Source organism: Meyerozyma guilliermondii, genomic scaffold (assembly GCF_000149425.1).
Source record: "Meyerozyma guilliermondii ATCC 6260 scaffold_3 genomic scaffold, whole genome shotgun sequence".
Classification (NCBI taxonomy): domain Eukaryota; kingdom Fungi; phylum Ascomycota; class Pichiomycetes; order Serinales; family Debaryomycetaceae; genus Meyerozyma; species Meyerozyma guilliermondii.
In genome coordinates, this window is record NW_001809798.1 from 24,227 (window position 1) to 43,636 (window position 19,410).

Consider the following 19,410-nt stretch of genomic DNA (forward strand, 5'->3'; position numbering starts at 1 on the left):
AGTGATGCCAGACATCCGCAATGAATATGAGGCATTAGAAGTGATAGGCAAGGGATCTTTTGGTACCGTGCGCAAGGTGCTTCAAAAACTGACCCGCAAAATTTTTGTAAGGAAAGAAATTGAATATACTTCAATGAACGGTCAAGAAAGAAACCAATTGATTTCCGAGCTTCGGATTCTACGAGAGCTCAACCATCCCAACATTGTCAAGTACTATCGCCACGACCATATCCAGGAGTCCAAAACCATACATATCTACATGGAGTACTGCGATGGTGGCGATTTGGCACAAGTCATAACCAATTTCAAGACGAATGGAGATACAGTTCCCGAGGAATTTGTATGGCAAGTGTTGATCCAGACCCTCTTAGCATTGCACAGGTGCCACTACGGTGCCGATGCTCCAAAAGTAAACTTATTCTCAACCAGGACACCTTCAGAACCCAACATCGACCGAGAGCAAGTGGTGATTCACCGTGATATAAAACCAGATAACATCTTTATGCTCAATTCGGGCAAAACCATCAAAGTGGGCGACTTTGGGTTAGCCAAAATGTTGACGTCGAACGAATTTGCCAAAACGTATGTGGGGACGCCATACTACATGTCGCCTGAAGTTTTGATGGACAATCCATATTCTCCGGTTTGTGATATATGGTCATTGGGGTGTGTTTTGTACGAGCTTTGCTCATTACAACCTCCTTTCAAAGCCAAGACCCATCTTCAGCTCCAAAGTCGCATTAAACTGGGAATAATTGCCGAATTGCCGGACCACTATTCCAACCATCTCCGCACCATCATCAAAGATTGCATCACCGTCGACCCCAACGTGAGACCTTCGTGCTACGAATTGCTCGACACGTTATCGGTTCGGTTTCTTCGTAAAGAAATGGAACTTAAAGACTCAACTAGTCGGCTTGACGAGTACCAGAAACAACTACTGAAGAGAAACGACGAACTTAATAAGCGGGAAAGCGCTCTCAACTCCTTTGAGCGGGACCTCAAGGATGAATACGCCAACATGCAGAAGAAGTTTGCACTACAAAGAAAAAAAATCGAAGACGAACTCATGGAAGAATTCGATATGAGAAAAAATGTCATGGACCAAGAAGCAGAAGAAGTGCGGTTGAATTATCAGCGTGAATTCAAACATGTAGTAGAGCACGAGGTACAGCTCCGGTTAAAGGAGATGAAGAAAAAAATGGAACTGCCGCCAAAACCAAAAGGACCAAGAGAACTCGTGGATATCAGACGACCCCCACTCAAAGCCCGAGTTGAAAACGAATACGATAATAGGCGAAAGCGTATAACTGACGAGTTGGAGCGGTTGGCATTGGACAAGCGCCATGTGCCCGAATACGAGGAACGGTACATGCGTCGGCATTACAATTGAAGCGATTAACGGTAGGAAACTTTTCAGGTTTAGCGGAATTACGGTTATTGTTCAGGGCAGTGCAAACGATGGAATCTTTAGGATTATCTAGATTTTTCTTCGGCACTATTATAATAAATGAAGCATAAGGTTACTGGCCTGTCGGATAACTACAGGATTTACTCGTTTTCGATGAGTTCACTTACTCTTGTCTATTAATTCCACGTCTTTTGTGTCAATGCCTCGTAGGCTTCCACATACTTTTCCTTAGTACGAACCGCAATCTGGTCGTCCATCTTCACTCCGTCTACCCCATTTAATTTGTTGGCCGTGAGCCAATCTCTCAAAAATTGTTTATCGTACGAGTCCTGCGATTTGCCAACAGCATACGACTGGGCGTTCCAGAAACGCAGCGAGTCTGGTGTCAACACTTCGTCTACAAGAACCAATTCGTCATTGGAATCCAAACCAAACTCAAACTTTGTGTCTGCAATAATGATGCCCTTGGTCTTGGCATACTCTTTAGCACGCACATACAAGTCAATGGCAGCGGCCGCTAACTTGTCACAAAGCTCTTGACCTACAATTTTAGCAGCTTGTTCAGGCAGAATATTTTCATCGTGCTCGCCCTGATCAGCTTTGGTAGATGGAGTGAAAATAGGAGTTGCAAATTCCTGGGACTCCTGTAATCCCTCCTTCACTTTAAGACCGTGCACGGTGCCTGACTTCTTGTACTCTTTCCATGCCGAGCCAGTAATATAGCCTCTAACAATCACTTCCAAAGGAACAAGTTTCAACTTGCGGACAAGAAGAGATCTTCCTTCTAACTGTTGACGATATTTGGGCTCAGCCAACTGAGCAGGGAGCCTGGAAAAGAGGTCTTCTTTGATCAAATGGTTTGAAAACGGAAGAAAATCGAACCAAAATTCAGAAAGCTGGGTCAAAATCTTGCCTTTATCAGGAATACCATTTTCCATAATTACATCATAAGCCGATATACGATCGGTAGCCACAAATAAGAGTGTTTGGTCATCAACCTGGTAGATATCACGGACCTTTCCCCTGGCGATCAAGGGCAAAATGCCATCGAGATTGGTGGTGGTAAGAGACATGATTGACTCGCGCTAAATGAATTAGCGATAAAAGAGAGGTGTACGGGTGAGAAGAATTAGTGCGGGTGCGAAAATTACTAGCGCGAAAATAGCGAAGGAAATAGTGAGAGGTGTGCGAGTTGTGAGAGGTGTGCGAGTTGTGCGAGGTGTAGCGAGGTGTAGCGAGGTTTGTGCGAAATTGTGAGGTGCGCGCGAACGCGATAGTATTTTGTATTTTGATCGCGTCGCACTCTTCATGTCTAGCACTCGTCCAGATTTGCGTTTTTCCGACGCTGGCGATGAGAGACTGTACTACAGAAAGTTTGCGCAGCTTCCTCCAAAGGACGCGTCTACCATTCGGGTCATGGATCACAACAATCGTGACTATTTTACCGTGCTCGATGAAGACGCCGATATGATCGCAGATAACATTTACAAGACACGTCTGGTGATAAAAGCCAGCAACGCTCACCGCTACGTGACCATCTCTCCTCAGGTATTCTACAACACGGTGCTTCGGTTCTGCCTCATTGAAAACCACCTCAAGGTGGAAGTTTACCACTCAAAGACATTCGAGTTGGTCACCATGGCCACACCAGGCAACCTTGAAAGTATTGCCAACGAGTACGGGATAAACCTTGAAAGCGCAGACTTTCTGTCTCCCATGGTGGCAGCGGTCAAATTTACCCCGGCGAAAAAAATCGGTGTTGGTCTCGTGGACTTGCTGAACTCGTCCATCCAGTTGTGCGAGTTTGAAGATAACGATCTTTTTTCCAATTTGGAAACACTTTTGCTTCAATTGGGCGTCAAGGAAATAATCGTACCGTCAAACTACGATCCTCACGAGGAAACAGGCGATGCCGTTAAACTATTTCAAGTATTGGACCGTATCGGCAATATCGTGGTCACGTCGGTCAAATCGTCCTTGTTCAACAAAGAAGTCGAACACGATTTGGCTCGAATTGTCGAAGGTGAAAACATTGAGCTTGTCTTGGCATCAAAGGGTATTAATGCGATCGACTTTCCCTTGTCGCTCGCCTGCTGTAGCGCTCTCCTCCATTACCTCGAACTCTCGTCCGGGGAATTTTCAATCGACAAGTATAATTTATCTGACTACATGAAGTTGGATACTTCCACAACCAAGGCACTCAACATATTTCCAGCCTCCAACAATTACACCAAACCAAACGTTTCCTCAATTTTTGATTTGCTCAACAAATGTAAGAGTCTGGCAGGGTCTCGGTTGCTCTCGCAATGGCTAAAGCAGCCACTAACCAGTGTGTCTGACATCACCGACCGCCACGAGTTGGTGGAGCTCTTGGTAAATGACACTAGTCTTCGAGTTTTCCTCACCCAGGACTGGCTTCCTCGGGTACCTGATGTTAAACGCTTATTGAAAAAAATTGCCAATGGAGTCAAAAAGTCCAGTGGAAACGAGAACAAGAAGCTTGACGATGTGGTGAGGCTTTACCAGTTAGTGATCGTCGTTCCGGAATTGCTTTCAATGTTAAATGACAATCCCTTGATTCTCAAATACTGGACTGAACCCATCCAAAAGGCCCATAAATCGTTGATAAAGTTCCAGGAACTCGTAGAAACGACAATCGACTTGAGTCCTCTTGACTCTTCAGATCTTCTACACAATGATTTTAACATCAAACCCGAGTTTGACGAATCTCTCGTTAAAATCAACAACCAACTCGAAGCCACTTTATCAGACATTAAACAGTGTCAAGTTGACGCCAGTGACGACTTGAATTTGGAAGTCGACAAGAAACTCAAACTTGAAAAACATCAAAATCATGGTTGGTGTTTCCGTGTAACGAGAAACGACTCCAATGTGTTAAGAAACAATTCCAAATATCAGCAATTCCAAACGGTCAAGGCGGGAACCTACTTTTCAACCAAAGAATTGCGCACCCTCGCATTACAGTACCAAAAGTATTCCGATGAATACAACTCGAAACAAAGAGAGCTCATTAGAGAGATTCTCTCCATCAGCTTGACGTATCTGCTGGTATTCATGCCATTTGCATTGACTTTAGCACATATCGATGTTATCGTCAGTTTTGCCAATCTGTCGGTATTTGCACCGACTCCATACGTCCGCCCAATCATCCATGGCCTCAATGATAAAGAGTCTCGTACTTTAAAACTCAAAGATGCTCGTCATCCAGTCTTGGAAGTGCAAGACGATATCAATTTTATCGCTAATGATGTCGCCATGTCTCCAGGCAAGCAGTTTTCCATCATAACTGGTCCCAACATGGGAGGTAAATCCACCTACATTCGTCAAGTTGGAGTGATTGCGTTGATGAACCAAATTGGATGTTTTGTTCCTGCTCGAGAGGGTGCTGAGCTCCCAGTATTCGATGCTATATTGTCGCGTGTGGGTGCCGGAGACTCTCAACTCAAAGGATTATCTACATTTATGATTGAGATGCTAGAAACTTCTTCAATTCTCGCTACGGCTTCCGCCAACTCTTTGATAATAATCGATGAATTGGGAAGAGGTACCAGTACATACGACGGATTTGGACTTGCTTGGGCAATTCTGGAACATATCATCAAGGAAAAGGAATGTTTTACACTATTTGCAACACATTTCCACGAACTTACACAACTTGCAGACAAGTATCCTCTGGTTCAGAACCTTCATGTCGTGGCCCATGTTGAGCAAGCCGATGATATAACCTTGATGTACCGGGTAGAGCCTGGAGTGTCAGACAAATCCTTTGGTATACATGTTGCCGAGCTCGTTAAGTTTCCAGCCAAGATAGTGAATATGGCCAAAAGAAAGGCAGACGAACTCGGCGGTGATGGAAAGCGATCCAAATGTACCCCAGAAGAAATTCAACAGGGGATTGAAAAGTTGAAGGGAGTGTTAATCAAATGGAGGGAGCAATGTTACGACGGTAGTAAGTGTACTACTGATCCCGATACCGCCATTTCCAAGTTGAGAGAAATGGTTCAACCAATTAACGACGACAAATACGTCCATGAAATCATGAGTCAACTATAAATTCTAAATATCCTTTTTGTACTTGGCGTCCTTAGCGTTCAAAGAGAGAACCCGTTGATATGATTGCAATCCAACCACGTCGGTACACTTGACTGTAGGCAAACCCCAGACCAGCAGGAATTCATAAAACTTGTCCGTGCCATTCAAAAAGCATCTCAAATACTCTTCATACACAATGTAGCAGTAGACACCTGCTCCCGTAAAGATATGCCACCAACCGTGGCCCTCCAACAAGAAACCATAGGGCATACCCCAGTCTCTTCTTGTAGCCCTTGCGAAGCTACAGAAATGGATATCCAAGTTCCACAAAAAGTAGCCGAAAATAAAGAGCAAGATTCCTGTCCACATCACCCGATACAATTGACTTCTGGCCTTTGCATCGTGGACATACTCTTTGGTAAGACTGATGGACTTTAAAATGATGATCGCATTCATGACTCCATAAGCAGCCTGATGAATTGTGGGGTTTTTAAGAATCAAATAAATAGCCGTTAAGATACCAGCAGCGGAAGTTATACCAAAAGCAACCACCGACTGTCCCCGAAGATCCTTAAAGGTACTAAACACAGACCAAAAAGGAATACATGTGGCGTAAATCATGGGTAATTCATCGAGCAACTGATAATGATATTGCAATGTCATATGGAAAAGCCAGGATCCAACTCCCACAAGCAAGAAACCTAGCGACGCAAAGATAAATCGAGGTTCCAAGTGCTGTTTATAGGCTTGAATTGTGGCAAATAATGCCAATAGGATGAAAACTGAGTTTGTTAGAGTATTGAGTGCCTCGGCAATATAAGGCGAAACCACATAATTCTCTTCACACCAATCTATGGTTGAAGTGGGCGGACCCCAAAACCCATTGGATTGTTCGGGAGGATACGGGAATGCAAAAGGTAGCATTTATTTTTAGTAAATGTTAAAAGGAAAGCGTGGGAAGGAACTTATATACTGCGCATAGAATTCCTGGTTTCGGAGGTGTCGGGTCAGTGAGCCGGATTGCTGCACGGTTGCAAACCCCTCTTATCAGGAATTTTCAGGTATGGACCAACTCAACCAACATTCGTCATAGAGAGGTCTGGTGGTGTATGTATCCATCATGGTCATCATCTCATAGTCTTTTTTGCGATTTTTGGGTTCGGAATCCATTTTAATATGGTTATCGTTGCAATCGATTTCGCACCAATCTTCACATATTTTCGATTCGAAATGCCAGTAAATGTTTGCTAATGCAAGTTTCATTTCTAAAACCGCCAAGTTCATGCCGAGGCACATGCGTATGCCTTTTCCAAACGGCATCATCCACTTATGCTGCGCCTTAATACGGCAGTGAAATTCCTCGATCGACTCATTTGGTTGCTGGAGCCATCTTTCTGGAACCCATTTTTCAGGTTCGGGAAACACCGATTCTTGTCTGTGGATCAGATAAGGTTGTACAGAAATGGTAGTACCCTTGGGAACGATGACTTTGGTACCGTCTTCGAGGTTAATTGGGTAAGGTTCGGGGGTTACTCGGGGCTCAGCACCGGGAATCGAAGTATGAACTCTTGAATTTTCATTCATGAGAGCATCCAAGTAAACTAGTTTATCTACCTTGTCCAAATCGGTGATCCTGTCATTAATATCGTGAGGTTTCCCAAACGTATTGTAGAGTTCCTGGCGAAATTTGTGCTGGTTTTCACGATGAACCGGCCGCGACAATTCGTAAGTGAGATAAGTGAGTTGAATAGCCGTGGTTTCGTGGCCGGCAAAAATGTTGTCTGTTAAGAACGAATATGCCGATTCTTTGAATAAACCAGCAGCATTTAGGGTATTGAGTGAAGTCGTTACTTTAGGAACATTTTTCTCTGCTTTGGTATACGCCGAAAGTTGCCATTTTTCCACCGCCTGTTGCGCGGCCAAGATAGTGCCGGTGGCTGCGAAATTCCACAATTGCGGCATAAGTGTTGTCCAGAACCCCATACTGGCCACTCTTCGAAACATGGCAATGATATACCTATCCTTGGGTGTACTTAAAAGACTTGTACCGTTTTCAGGACCCAATTCAAATCCCGAAACCACATCCATGGCTAACGCTCCAAAGAGCGAGTACACTTCAATTCCTTTTTGTTTGGTCTTTTCGTACCAAGTGGAGGCTACACCCACTCCATGCTCATTGTGGAGACACTTGGCGTTGATAAGATCGGGGTTTTTCGCGGTAACGGAAGAATTGTAAATTTGGTCCATGAGAAGATTAACCTTATCGTTCAACAAATCTTTGGTAGAATTGCGGTCGGATAAAATTGCCGATTTCGTGTACAAGCCTTGCAAGATCTTTTTGTAGTTTTTGTGTCGATCGTTTTCCAACGATGCAAAAATATTATCTTTGAAACCGTGATTTCTGAAATTTTCATAAAATCGGTCTTTTGGAAAATTCTTGGTATAAATGTCCCGAAGATATACCAAGTCTCCATTGACACTAATTTCCCTCGGCGACAAAACAACCACATTTCCATACTTCTGATGAAGCTGGTGTACCGTCATGATCCATTGCTGACGACGTTGGCCATTGAGTGCAAAAAGCTTGGTTACCCGATAGTGGTACGGACCTGGAATGTTGCGAAGCGGCGATAAGAAAAAGGGATATATGATCAAATAGTAGATGATGGTCACACCACATAACAGCCAGATCACCAAGGAAGTATGGGTTTGGGCGGCATTTGCCAAAAACGAAAAAAAGTCAAGAAGCATAAAGAAGTGTTGCAACGATTGGTATTTATCTTGATCCGCGGAACCACCTTCCCGATTTGGCGCGGAACCCGCATTGCTGCAAAGGAATAAATTTACATTACCTCGAAGTCTAAATGGATATTTATCGCCGTTGTTTGAATATTATACCGTTTTATATCACCGTTTTTATCACCGTTTGCCTATATAGCATCAGCCTGCTTCTTCAAGTACTCCGCGTACTTGCTGGTCTCGTGAATTCCACATTCCGTTTTTGCCTTATCTTTCCACCGACCACTGCGCTCGTCTTCGCCTTCAGCAACCGGAGTCGTAGAGTGCCAGTCGCCAATCGACTTGTAACCCAAGTCTAAAAGCTCATTATAAGGAACCTGGTGTTTGTCTACATACAGTTTTACCTGGGCAAAATCCCAGTTGCAAAGTGGATTGATCTTGATGATTCCGCTGGTTTCTTCAATTTCCACCACGGGAAGGTCTCCCCTAGCACCACCTTGCAGTCTTCTTCTTCCTGTGAGCACCGCAGCAACATTAAGTTGTTTGTATGCTCTCTGCGAAGGCTCTACTTTGACCAAAAAATCATAATACAGATCATTGGATTCCCACAATTGATCACCGTATCGTTTTGTGAATTCCTGCTCAGTAGAAACGTTCATGGGCGTGAATTCATGAATAGTTGGATTGTACTTTTCTTTCACTTTTTTCACCAAATCATATGTCTGAGGAAAATGGTGCAAAGTATCTATGAATATAAGGTCGATCGGGTGCTTCATATCCGACTCTCCGTAAAGTTTCAGAATCATATCGACGGTTACCAAACCAGTAAGTCCGAAAGCAGTAGTTTGAAAAAGTCGAGGGAACGTCACATAAGCCCATCTTAATATCTCCTGAGGACTTAGGAGCACAAGGTGCTTGTTTATGTGGTCTAGCTGTTCCTGGGACAACACTATGCTTTCATGGGTCATGACTGAAAAGGAACTAAAGAGAAAAGGTGAAGATCTGAATGATTTCAAAGCGAGCGCCGCACGTGCGATTGCAACAGGAGGCCAGTCCAGTGGCAGAACCAAGGGTCCGCTGACATAAGCAGGAACCGCTTATTTGGGTTATTCTTAGTCAGCCGAGATACGAGTGATTCGTATGTTCGTAACATATATAATGGGGGCCCCTCGTAATTCAACCGAATATCATGCCCTCGGTTGATATAAACTTGCCCTCGGAAATCCACTTGCCACTCACGCCCACGGCGTCCAACAGTGGAATTGAGAAATACAAGCAGGAACTCCAGCGGATCGAGGTGCAAATCTGGAGCCGGTTAAACAGAAAGAGAGTAAGTAAGCAAGCAAAAGCGAAAATAAGTCAAGAGCAGTGAAGCTGAAGCTCTAAAAAAAGAAGGCTCATTGCGTTCATATGGCGCTGAAACTTGATGTTCCTGCCTTTTTTCTATTTTGCTCTCATTGTCAGAGTCTATAAATACGCAGTCTCGCAAATTATTCTCATGCTACTCTACTATACAGTCGCACACGACACTCTCACCGCCGTATTGGTGCTCGATAAAAAAGGCGTGCTATACTATGCAGGGGTAGGGCACAATTCAGACCAGCTTGTGGCGGATGCGGTCGCGGCATACAAAAACAAGCCCCAAACACTTTTGAAAATGGCTGAAATTACGCCAAAAATGCAATACACCATCAACACATATATGGCCATGGTGAGGGATCCGAGGTTGATAGACGACTTGAACAAGAAAATCCCCATGTATTTGGGCGGCACAGTTCTCCAAAAACGAGTGTGGACTTATTTGGTCAATCGCACCACTTGCCAGTCAACCACCACCTATGGCGAAATAGCGGCAAATCTCAATATTCCTCGTTCCAGCCGTGCTGTGGGCGCCTGTTGCGGGTCGAATAAAATAGCATTGGCAATTCCGTGTCATAGAGTGGTTTCGAAACTGGGTAAACTCACCGGCTACAGATGGGGAGTGGAGATTAAACGCACATTATTAGCATTGGAAAAACTAGTTGCTACTCACTAAAATACTTATAGTACCGGCTCACCTGGAGCAGTCGCTGGCAGTGCAATTGGTTGCGGAGATCCTCATCAGATGGAGCCCCAATTGCCGCTACCTCTTCTCGCTCGGGCTGTGCGACATTTTTGCAACTTTCGTTATCGCGAACTTGGCTCTCCAGTTCCAGGTCCAGGTTTTCCAGGTACGTCAATTGCGTGGCCATGCGGTCCAGAAGCGTCGCCAACCGCCGCTCCAGCTCGTAGTTTTCGTTGTGTTTGTTTTTGAGAATCAGTTTTGTGGAGGATTGGATCCGTTTGGCAAGAGAAACCCGGCGTTGCGGTTTAAATGGTTTTTTTCGTTTTTCCTGCCGGCGCCACGACTCGAGCCACGAGCTCCATTTTTGACGCAACAGGCGCTTTTTCGTCAAAACCTCGCTATTGTTCAGCTCAATGCGTACTAGCTGTGGTTCAAATTGAAGACTGGCACTCTCAAAATCAATAAGCTCATTGAGTGTTTGCAGCAAGTCAATACTGGGGTCATGAAGCGTGAACTTTTGGTATAAAGACTCGTCCATACGAGGTAGCTGGGTAGCGGTCCACGAATACCACATAAGCAATGATGTTACAAATGGAGAGAATAATGGGTGCAAATGCTAACCGCTTATGTAACCGATCAGATCTGGCTGCAGATCTGGTATCCATATCGGCGCATCATCCGTATCGGTGCATCGTGTGCATCGGCGCGTCTGCCGGATCAGTGTGTGTCACCCGCCTCGCACCGCTCGCATCGCTCGCCTGTTGCGACGCTGCCGTTTGCCGCTTCTTCCCGCAGCAAGTCACGCCTTGCTCGCTGCATCGCACCCGCACGCACGCCAAGCCGGAACATTCTCCGGCCGGTGCAGTATCAAGATTTAACCTACAGCGCTAAAACCTTAAACCCCTCACATCTGAATGTATTTCCGGTTGCATTACCGTTCCAAATTCCCCTCCGTTTTTCCTTCTCTTGTTTGCCCGCGCCTCTCCCTACATTCTCTCTCCGCATCTAGACTCCGGAATCGCGCGCCAAAGGGGCGTGGGTGTCCCCCTCAACTGCACTTGCGTGCATGTAGCTGTCAACCCATTTAAAATAATTCGGAAGCCCACTTACGTTTTGTAATCATGACTGAGGACCAATTTTGTAAGGAAACCGTACTTCCAGCTTCGGATCCACGTTCCCCGTACTATATCAACTTACCTCCTTACGATGCCAAACCGGTAGATGATTTGGTTGCATATTTCAAGATATGGAAACATTTCATCAAAGCACTCGTTTTTTACATGAAAGAAATCAGTTTGAGTAAAGAGTTTGATGCCAACCTTAACTACCAGCTCATCAACTCAGTTCAATTTCCTGGCTTCAAAGACTTGCCCAGTCGGTTTTTGAACGCTCTTGATCTGAATACCACGTCTCCACCTTCGTCCAAAACCCTTCGGAAAACCAACTCCAATACCAGCATTAACACCATGGCTACCAACGCCACCACCCAGTCGACCCCGGTCACGACTCCTCCCCACGAGAAAAGACCAAATTTGTTCAAAACAAAATCCAATAATTCGTTTTTGAAAAGTTCGTCTTCCAACCCATCCAATCAAACCTCCCACAAACGTAACGTTTCATTCACCAACCTCAAAACCGCCGCCACTCCTCAGCCTCCTCAGCGCCAGCACGTATCGCACCAGAACGACATCAAAGTGCCGCCCAATTTTTTTCCAGAGGATTCAATGTTCATCAACCTCTCACCGCTTTTGGTCAACCACCACTCCCACTTGTACCAGTCGCAGCTTAAACTTCATCGCGATCTCGTGAACAAACACATTCCACGGCTCGAATCGACCCTCAAAAACCTCCTGCTCAAAATCAAGGAGATCAAGTCGAGTTTGAAAAATGAATCTTTTGCAAATTCCGCCATTTTGAAGGAAGTGAGTCAAACAGGCAAGGCATTGAGCTCATACATCAGCTCGGTAGAGTTGTACTCGTCGGAACGTCCCGTGTTGAAGAAGAATATTCAAGAAAATGACGAGGATATTGGAGCCACTGATGATCCATTTTTGCTCAAATTGCAGGTGGACTACCAAATCAAAAAACAATTGATTCAGGAAAACTACATGTTTGCGTCGTATGTCAATCTCCAAAACATCTCAAAGGAACTTTTGGTCTACGTGGTGAAAGAATTGAATTTTGCACTTGATCGGTTTGCCAAGTTGGTTAGCAACGAATCGGTTTACGCTCTGTCGACGGATTCGTTGGTAAATCTCGTTCTTAGCATCCGCAAGAACATCACCAGTGATGCCACCAAAGATTGGGAATACTTTGTGTGCAACAACAAAAACTTTGTAAACATCTACGCTGATACTCCTGAGTCTCGCAAGCGAGAAATTCGTTCCTACGACTCGCTCGTGCTTCCTTATGCACACACGACTCACAACAAGTGCTTACGCTTTGGCATGATGTACAAGAAGCAAAAGATCATCAAGAGTTATGCGAGTTACTATTATGTCTTAACTTGTAATTACTTGCACGAATTCAAGTTGGAGAATGAGGGTAACACCAAAAAGAGAGAAAAGGATAAGATTGGAGGGTTCATTGGCCATGATGATATTCCTGTCAAATCGTACAATTTAAACGACTTGTCGATTCGTGAAAAAGATTATCGAACCTACAAGTTCACGTTGTCCAAGCCTTCGGATCCACTGAAAAAGTATACGCTTCGTTGCCGCAATGCGGAAGAGTACCATAGTTGGTTCAGTGATCTTCAAGAACTCCTCAAATTTGGATCGAACCATTTAGAACGATTCAAGAGTATTGAAAAGAAGACGACTGAATCAAAAACGGGCAGCGAGAAAAAATCGTTTGCAGGTGTGTTCACTCCGCTGGTCAAGACACCCAATGGTTTGGTTCCAACGGCACAGGAACAAAATCCATTTGAGTCCACTTTTATCAGTGACATAAAACCGGCAACCCCCATTGCATCTCCCAATATGTCTCCCAAATTGTCACCCAATCAGGTGATGGTCCACAATGCCCAGGGACTGCCGGTAGTGGCTACGTTTTCTGTGCCAGATGAAGAGGCTGGATCTCCACATCAGAGCCAGCACGAAATGTATCTTGAAGCCCAGCGCCGAGTATTGCAGCAGCAGCGCGAAGCTATCAATCTGAAGATGCAAAATGTAAATGAAAACCGGGAACCGAAAACGCAACAGAAACCGTTTGGGCTTCAGCTTCAGCCGGGATCACCCACGGAAACTGCAAGTTTGAATAGTGGTTCCAGAGCATCTTCGAGCGAGTCGCTCAACTCGATGGTCAACTATTCTAATATCAAGAATATTTTGCAAAGCAACAAAAACTTGATCAACAAAGACCACCTGAAACTGTCGTCAGAGCTGTCGCAACACAGCGAGGAAACCCGAAACGACCATCAACAAACCGATACAGGCACTCCCGGATCTACAGACTTACCTACAGTCTACGTGAGTTCCGACCATTAACCGAGGATTATAGAGATTGATATAGATCGAGTGATACAGATTGAGAGTGATATAGATTGGCAGAATGATACAGTATGATACAATATGATACAGAATGTTAGAATGATACAGATTCACAGATTGATAGATACAGATTAGATTAAGATTAGATTAAGATTTGGTTATATCGGATTTTGTAGATCTCCTCCTGCAGCTCCCAAATATTTTTCCGAAACAGCGGTTCCCAAATCGTTAGCCAAGAGTCACACATAAACAGAGCAACTTAATCTGAATTTGTTCTATTTTTATTCGCAAATTTCACTCATTTTGCACCCATTTCAAAAATCACTTTTCTCAAAATTAATTTTTGAAAACTCTTCCTCCACTCATTCCACACACTCACCCTTCGTAAACACCTCTCCATCCCTTTATCCAGCAATATAACCGCCGGCCCTGAAAAATAGGCCCCCAAAATTGTGATTATGTGCGCTTACATAAGCAGGCGCCAATGCCCAGGTGCACCAAAATTCCCAGTCATTGCTCTTTTATTCACGTTCAACAATGTCTGGATACTCATCATCCGTGAAGCGTAACGAGTCAGCGATTGCCTCAGACGCAGAGTCCGACGTGGAGGTTGTACCTGGAAGACCAATTAGGCGTAGTTCTTCGTTGTTCTCATTATCCAGCAATCAAGAGCCACTTCCCAAACCTGATGAAACCGAATATGTGAAATTTTTGGAAGATAAACGCCACTTTAGTATGATCAGAAACCTTCATATGGCCGACTTTATCACCTGTCTTAACGGGTTTTCAGGATTTTATTCGATCATTTCTTGTTTAAGATACACGTTGACGGGGAAAACATTATACGTTCAAAGAGCCCATTTTTTCATCTTGTTGGGACTTTTCTTTGACTTTTTCGACGGCAAGGTTGCTCGTCTTCGTAACAAGTCATCGTTGATGGGCCAGGAGTTGGATTCGTTGGCAGATTTGGTGTCTTTTGGTGTATCACCTGCTACCATTGCATTTGCAATTGGGTTCAGATCCACCTTTGATGTGCTTGTACTCACGTTCTGGGTGTTGTGTGGGTTGACCAGATTGGCTCGGTTCAACGTCAGCACCAACAACATTCCAAAGGATAAGACGGGAAAGGCCAAATTTTTCGAAGGATTCCCCATTCCTACCAATTTGGGATGGGTCGCTTTTATGGCTTATTTGGTGTGGAAAGACAAGATACTCGAAAAACTTCCTGGCGGAGTTCTCTTTGAAGGAACGTTTGCTGAAGTGCATGTTTTGGTAGCAGGGTTCTTCTTGCAAGGCTGTGCCCAGATTTCCAAATCGTTACATATCCCAAAACTTTAATCTATTTAAACGTTCGCCCGCCAATCATCTGTACATCTCTAAAATCAGTGCCCTCATACTGTCCCGTTTGCAAAGCATTGTACACCTCCAGTTCGAAATTTTTGGGATCAAGCACCCCTATATTATCTGGATGAGTTCCCAAACGATGGTCATGTTGAGCCAAGTCCTCCAACTGGCATTGGCTCCAAAATGTGTTGGAAAGTCGTGCCAATCGAGTAACGTACAGCCACCTATATTTCCACAATGGCCTCGATGACGGTTCAGCTGACCATCCTATGCCTATATTCGAGAGCTCATAATGGAAATTGGACAACATGTACAATAAAGTCTTATTTCCATGAATTTTTTGCAAAAGTAGTTTCGCCTTTTCGGCATCGGAATTCTGTTCTACAATTTGCCGGTGGTATTCGTCAACATCCCGAACATATTTTAAGGACTTTGTCAACAAAAGACCACTGTTTTCATATTTAGGCGCTTTGGGGACCACCAGGTACCACCTACGGCCAAGTATACGGAAACTCATTGGATTCTTCAGTCGCAAATGTGTGGGTGTTCGGCTTCCATATTTCAAGTTCGCAGTTTCGCACCGTGGGTGTGGAGGATGCAAATCGCAAGTTTCTGGCAATTTTTCTTCACTGGCAACACACCATGTTCGGTATCAGAGCGGTTCGAGCATCTTTAGGGTTGCGTGCGGTGCTCCTGAGGCAACCGGTGGCCCGCACCAACATAGTCAAGTACTATTCAGACAAAAAAGTGAATGAAAAAACCCAAAAGTCAATCTTGACTGACGACATGTTGGCGAAAGCTGGATTTGACGACCCTGAAAATGGCAAAAAAGACGGTTCGGATCCTCATGACGGTTCGGAAAGCGCAGAAAGGACTAGAGCTAAACGTAGAAGACGTGCACAGACATCCAAGGATCTTCAAAGAGAAAAATATGCCAACTATTTCTACGGATTTACGCTCTTTGGAGCTCTCGCTGGAGTTGGTTACATGTGTAGAGATTGGGATTCCGAAGAGGAACAAAAGGCATTGGATGGTACCGATATCGGCAATGGATACCTGCCTGGGTTGATTTATGGAAGATTCAATAAGCGGTTATCGTCATTTTTTTCATTCTTTTCTGAACCGGTATTTGAAAACTTGCTTCCACCACCTCCCCCTGAGGCCTACCGTCGTCCATTGACCCTTGTTCTCACGCTTGACGACTTGTTGATCCACTCGGAATGGGATACCAAGAACGGATGGAGAACCGCTAAGAGACCTGGTTTGGACTACTTTTTGGGATACTTATCTCAGTATTATGAGATTGTCATTTTCGGATCAAACTCCCAGATGTTTTCCGAAAAAGTCGTGGCAAAGTTAGACCGCTACCATGCCTACATCTCCTACGCATTATATCGTGAAGCCTGCCGCTACAAAGATGGAAAATTGATCAAGGACTTGTCGTTGTTGAACCGTGACTTGGGCAAAACTGTGCTTATAGACGTCAACGAGGAGTCATGGGCAATGCAGCCAGACAATGCCATTCCTATGAAACCATGGGACGGAAAGCCTGACGACAATTTAGTCAAGTTAATTCCACTCTTGGAGTACTTGGCGACCCAGCCAGTTAAGGATGTTAGACCTATCTTGAACTCGTTCAAAGACAAGAACAATATCATCGAGGAGTTCCTGGAACGTGAGGCCAAATTGAGACAACAGTGGATGAAGGATAACCAACATTTGTTTGCCAATGCTCATCGTCCAAATGCCGGTACTTACTTGGCCAAATTGATGGGAGTTCCTGCCTCTAGTATTAACAAGGAGCCCAAGATGCCCTTGGATATAATCAGAGAACATGGCCAAAAACAGTATGAACATTTCCAAAAATACTTACAAGAAAATGGAGAAAAGTTCATCCAAGAAGAAGAAAAATTGAAGGAAAAATTCGGAAAAACTTCGCTCAACAAAATGATTACCGAGGGTCCTCCAAGCCCGGAAGACATCGCCAAAATGCAAGCCGAGGTTGCCAAGGAGTAATGCTACATAAATACATAATTGCTGTACATACATGTTTCGACACAATCTGTCTTCGCTGTATCCAGGTGCAGGAACAATATCATTAGTTGAAAATCGTGCGAAGTTTCGTTGATTAGCATTCAGTCTTTGCAATAGTTTCACACAATTTTCGTCGAGATAAAAGCCCAAAAGGCCTATACCAGCTCAACCTGTTGTGTAGAATCGTTTGCGACTACTTTTAGCTTCTCAAGTCAAGTGCGTGCTGAGATCCAGACACCCGATTTTGGTTCTCCCAAAACTAACTTTTTCCGAGCTCCACAAAATACGGCATTAAACTGTTCGGGCTCACTATAGTGGGATTGCATCTAAACAGTAAGTATGATTTTTCCGGGTATCGTTGGTGTTGTCCATAGCCATATCACGTGACCATTACCGAGTCGCCACGCGCAACTTGCTTTTGTGGTCTGTTTGCGCGGATGTGATTGGTTGCGCGCTCGGGTCTGATGAAAAAGATAAAATGCTTTATCTGATTAATCAGGTGCAACCCGCATGCGCAAATAAATACTTCATCTCCGCCCGCACGAACATTTTTTTTTTTCGCAAACACTAACCAGTAGCGATGTCGAATACACTGGTCACCACGAGAGGACTGGTTATAGCTCCCAGAACGAAGCCCCATGGGGGTCCTTCTCCTATAGCGATTGCCGCGTCGCCGCAGTCGCTGGCCGGTTCTCCGCCATCTACACAAGTTTCACAAATTCAAACTTCCAAAGAGTGGGTGCTTCCTCCACGTCCCAAACCGGGCCGAAAGCCTAGCGTAGACACTCCGGCGTCGAAAAGAAAAGCTCAAAACCGAGCTGCTCAGCGTGCTTTTAGAGAAAGACGAGCAACCAGAGTTCAAGAATTAGAGGAAAAACTCGCCGAGGTGGAGAAGGAGAGAGACGTCAAGGAGATGGGGTTGGTCAACACGATAAACAAGCTCAAAGTCGAGAACCAGTTTCTCCTAAAAAGCTTGGAACAATTGCGGTCCGAGGTAGCAGGCATCAGGAATGCTCGTTCTCCAACCAACCCTTCTCCGTCCTCGTCGACTTACTCTGTGCAACAAATATCGCCGGCACCTTCTGCGGATTCGCCGCCAAATTTCAGCTATAAAAAGACTATTCAACCTGCTCCAATTTCGAGCAATCCAACCGCAATTAAACCCCGAGCTTCCAGCGATTTTGACTGCGGTGTCTGTATCAAGGATGAGTGTTTGTGTGAAGATGTGGGATTGAGAGCTAAGAGCTCGCTGTCGACGTTGAACGACTTGGTGGAAACTTTCCAGCCTGTTGCCGCTGTTCCATTGAAGCGGAAGTCAAGCTTGGAAATCGACTTTACGACGCAGTTTGGCACTTCAAAGCGTAAACCGTTACCAGACTTTAAAAAGTTGAAAAAATCAAAACGGGAGGTTGTGGTTCAGGATCCAGCTCCGAAGAAAATGTTTGATGAGGGTTCTCCAGTCGACAATTGTGGGTTTTGTACCGATGATACACCCTGTGTTTGCCGAGAAGCAGCGAAAGAAGCAGCAAAAATATCACGTTCTATGGAGGCTCACATCGAAGAGGACGAAGAAGATGAAGAGGAAGACGATGAAGTCACCAAAATGCTTCCTCCAATTCAAAACTCTTCCATTCGCAAAACTTCGCTTCCAGTAATGCACCCCGGACCCAGCGTGGAAATTCGAGACATAACCAACTTGAATACCGGCGCCGTGCCGCCAGTAACTGCTGAACCAAAGAAACTGAGTGGGTGTACAGGCAACCCTGGAACCTGCGAGCAGTGCCAGATGGACCCATTATCTACGTTATTCTGTTCTACTGTTGCAAATAAGGCCAATGAGTCGAACGAAAGGTCCAGCGATAGAAGCAGCAGCGACCGTTCACCATCCAGAACATCGCTTCCACGAACCGACTCAAGGTCTAATATCCCAATGGCATTAACATCGGCACCCACCACTCCAGGAACCCCAGGAACGCCAGGTGTGACGGGCGCAAATGGAATCTTCATTCCGTGCGCCGACGCATATAAGACGCTTTCACGTCATAAGCAATTCAACTCGGTGGACTTTAGTACTCTTGTGGGAAAACTCACAACACGAGGGATGCAAGTTGAAGTGCAGTCTGTCGCCAATGTGCTTCGGGAACTAGACAGGAGGGTATATAACTAGCGAAGTGAATGTAACGAGCAACGAGTAAGAGTGAGAGTAGATGAGTAAAGAAAAAAAGCTGAAATGTTAAGTTACAAAAAAGTAAATGGTCATGAACAAGTTGAGCATCAGAAAGTGTAGAATATTA

The 19,410-nt window shown here is 44.8% G+C and overlaps 13 protein-coding genes across 13 annotated transcripts; 7 read left to right on the plus strand and 6 right to left on the minus strand. All coding sequences in view use genetic code 12, as the record gives it.

The window, feature by feature from the left end:
• Nucleotides 1–4: 4 nt before the first annotated feature.
• Nucleotides 5–1,393, plus strand: KIN3 (serine/threonine protein kinase; the record flags this gene model as incomplete). The annotated part of the gene is made up of 1 exon (XM_001484525.1): nucleotides 5–1,393. One exon carries the CDS (start codon nucleotides 5–7, stop codon nucleotides 1,391–1,393), a length of 1,389 nt encoding a protein of 462 aa, XP_001484575.2.
• A 194-nt stretch (nucleotides 1,394–1,587) lies between these two features.
• On the minus strand, nucleotides 1,588–2,484 carry ADE1 (phosphoribosylaminoimidazolesuccinocarboxamide synthase; the record flags this gene model as incomplete). The annotated part of the gene is made up of 1 exon (XM_001484526.1): nucleotides 1,588–2,484. One exon carries the CDS (start codon nucleotides 2,482–2,484, stop codon nucleotides 1,588–1,590), a length of 897 nt encoding a protein of 298 aa, XP_001484576.2.
• Nucleotides 2,485–2,719: 235 nt separating this feature from the next.
• Nucleotides 2,720–5,485, plus strand: MSH2 (mismatch repair ATPase; the record flags this gene model as incomplete). The annotated part of the gene is made up of 1 exon (XM_001484527.1): nucleotides 2,720–5,485. The coding sequence occupies one exon, from the start codon at nucleotides 2,720–2,722 to the stop codon at nucleotides 5,483–5,485; it is 2,766 nt and encodes a 921-aa protein (XP_001484577.2).
• Nucleotides 5,486–5,488: 3 nt separating this feature from the next.
• YDC1 (alkaline dihydroceramidase) lies at nucleotides 5,489–6,388 on the minus strand (the record flags this gene model as incomplete). Its single annotated transcript, XM_001484528.1, has 1 exon — nucleotides 5,489–6,388. The coding sequence occupies one exon, from the start codon at nucleotides 6,386–6,388 to the stop codon at nucleotides 5,489–5,491; it is 900 nt and encodes a 299-aa protein (XP_001484578.2).
• Nucleotides 6,389–6,511: 123 nt separating this feature from the next.
• On the minus strand, nucleotides 6,512–8,215 carry PGUG_02308 (uncharacterized protein; the record flags this gene model as incomplete). Its single annotated transcript, XM_001484529.1, has 1 exon — nucleotides 6,512–8,215. The coding sequence occupies one exon, from the start codon at nucleotides 8,213–8,215 to the stop codon at nucleotides 6,512–6,514; it is 1,704 nt and encodes a 567-aa protein (XP_001484579.2).
• Nucleotides 8,216–8,394: 179 nt separating this feature from the next.
• On the minus strand, nucleotides 8,395–9,171 carry MET16 (phosphoadenylyl-sulfate reductase (thioredoxin); the record flags this gene model as incomplete). Its single annotated transcript, XM_001484530.1, has 1 exon — nucleotides 8,395–9,171. One exon carries the CDS (start codon nucleotides 9,169–9,171, stop codon nucleotides 8,395–8,397), a length of 777 nt encoding a protein of 258 aa, XP_001484580.2.
• A 458-nt stretch (nucleotides 9,172–9,629) lies between these two features.
• On the plus strand, nucleotides 9,630–10,238 carry PGUG_02310 (methylated-DNA--protein-cysteine methyltransferase; the record flags this gene model as incomplete). The annotated part of the gene is made up of 1 exon (XM_001484531.1): nucleotides 9,630–10,238. The coding sequence occupies one exon, from the start codon at nucleotides 9,630–9,632 to the stop codon at nucleotides 10,236–10,238; it is 609 nt and encodes a 202-aa protein (XP_001484581.2).
• PGUG_02311 (uncharacterized protein) lies at nucleotides 10,228–10,821 on the minus strand (the record flags this gene model as incomplete). The annotated part of the gene is made up of 1 exon (XM_001484532.1): nucleotides 10,228–10,821. One exon carries the CDS (start codon nucleotides 10,819–10,821, stop codon nucleotides 10,228–10,230), a length of 594 nt encoding a protein of 197 aa, XP_001484582.2.
• Nucleotides 10,822–11,368: 547 nt separating this feature from the next.
• On the plus strand, nucleotides 11,369–13,735 carry PGUG_02312 (uncharacterized protein; the record flags this gene model as incomplete). The annotated part of the gene is made up of 1 exon (XM_001484533.1): nucleotides 11,369–13,735. One exon carries the CDS (start codon nucleotides 11,369–11,371, stop codon nucleotides 13,733–13,735), a length of 2,367 nt encoding a protein of 788 aa, XP_001484583.2.
• Nucleotides 13,736–14,275: 540 nt separating this feature from the next.
• On the plus strand, nucleotides 14,276–15,076 carry CHO1 (CDP-diacylglycerol-serine O-phosphatidyltransferase; the record flags this gene model as incomplete). Its single annotated transcript, XM_001484534.1, has 1 exon — nucleotides 14,276–15,076. The coding sequence occupies one exon, from the start codon at nucleotides 14,276–14,278 to the stop codon at nucleotides 15,074–15,076; it is 801 nt and encodes a 266-aa protein (XP_001484584.1).
• Nucleotide 15,077: 1 nt separating this feature from the next.
• FGR39 (Fgr39p) lies at nucleotides 15,078–15,599 on the minus strand (the record flags this gene model as incomplete). Its single annotated transcript, XM_001484535.1, has 1 exon — nucleotides 15,078–15,599. One exon carries the CDS (start codon nucleotides 15,597–15,599, stop codon nucleotides 15,078–15,080), a length of 522 nt encoding a protein of 173 aa, XP_001484585.2.
• Nucleotides 15,600–15,724: 125 nt separating this feature from the next.
• TIM50 (protein translocase subunit) lies at nucleotides 15,725–17,098 on the plus strand (the record flags this gene model as incomplete). Its single annotated transcript, XM_001484536.1, has 1 exon — nucleotides 15,725–17,098. One exon carries the CDS (start codon nucleotides 15,725–15,727, stop codon nucleotides 17,096–17,098), a length of 1,374 nt encoding a protein of 457 aa, XP_001484586.2.
• Nucleotides 17,099–17,696: 598 nt separating this feature from the next.
• On the plus strand, nucleotides 17,697–19,283 carry HAP43 (Hap43p; the record flags this gene model as incomplete). Its single annotated transcript, XM_001484537.1, has 1 exon — nucleotides 17,697–19,283. The coding sequence occupies one exon, from the start codon at nucleotides 17,697–17,699 to the stop codon at nucleotides 19,281–19,283; it is 1,587 nt and encodes a 528-aa protein (XP_001484587.2).
• Nucleotides 19,284–19,410: the final 127 nt, after the last annotated feature.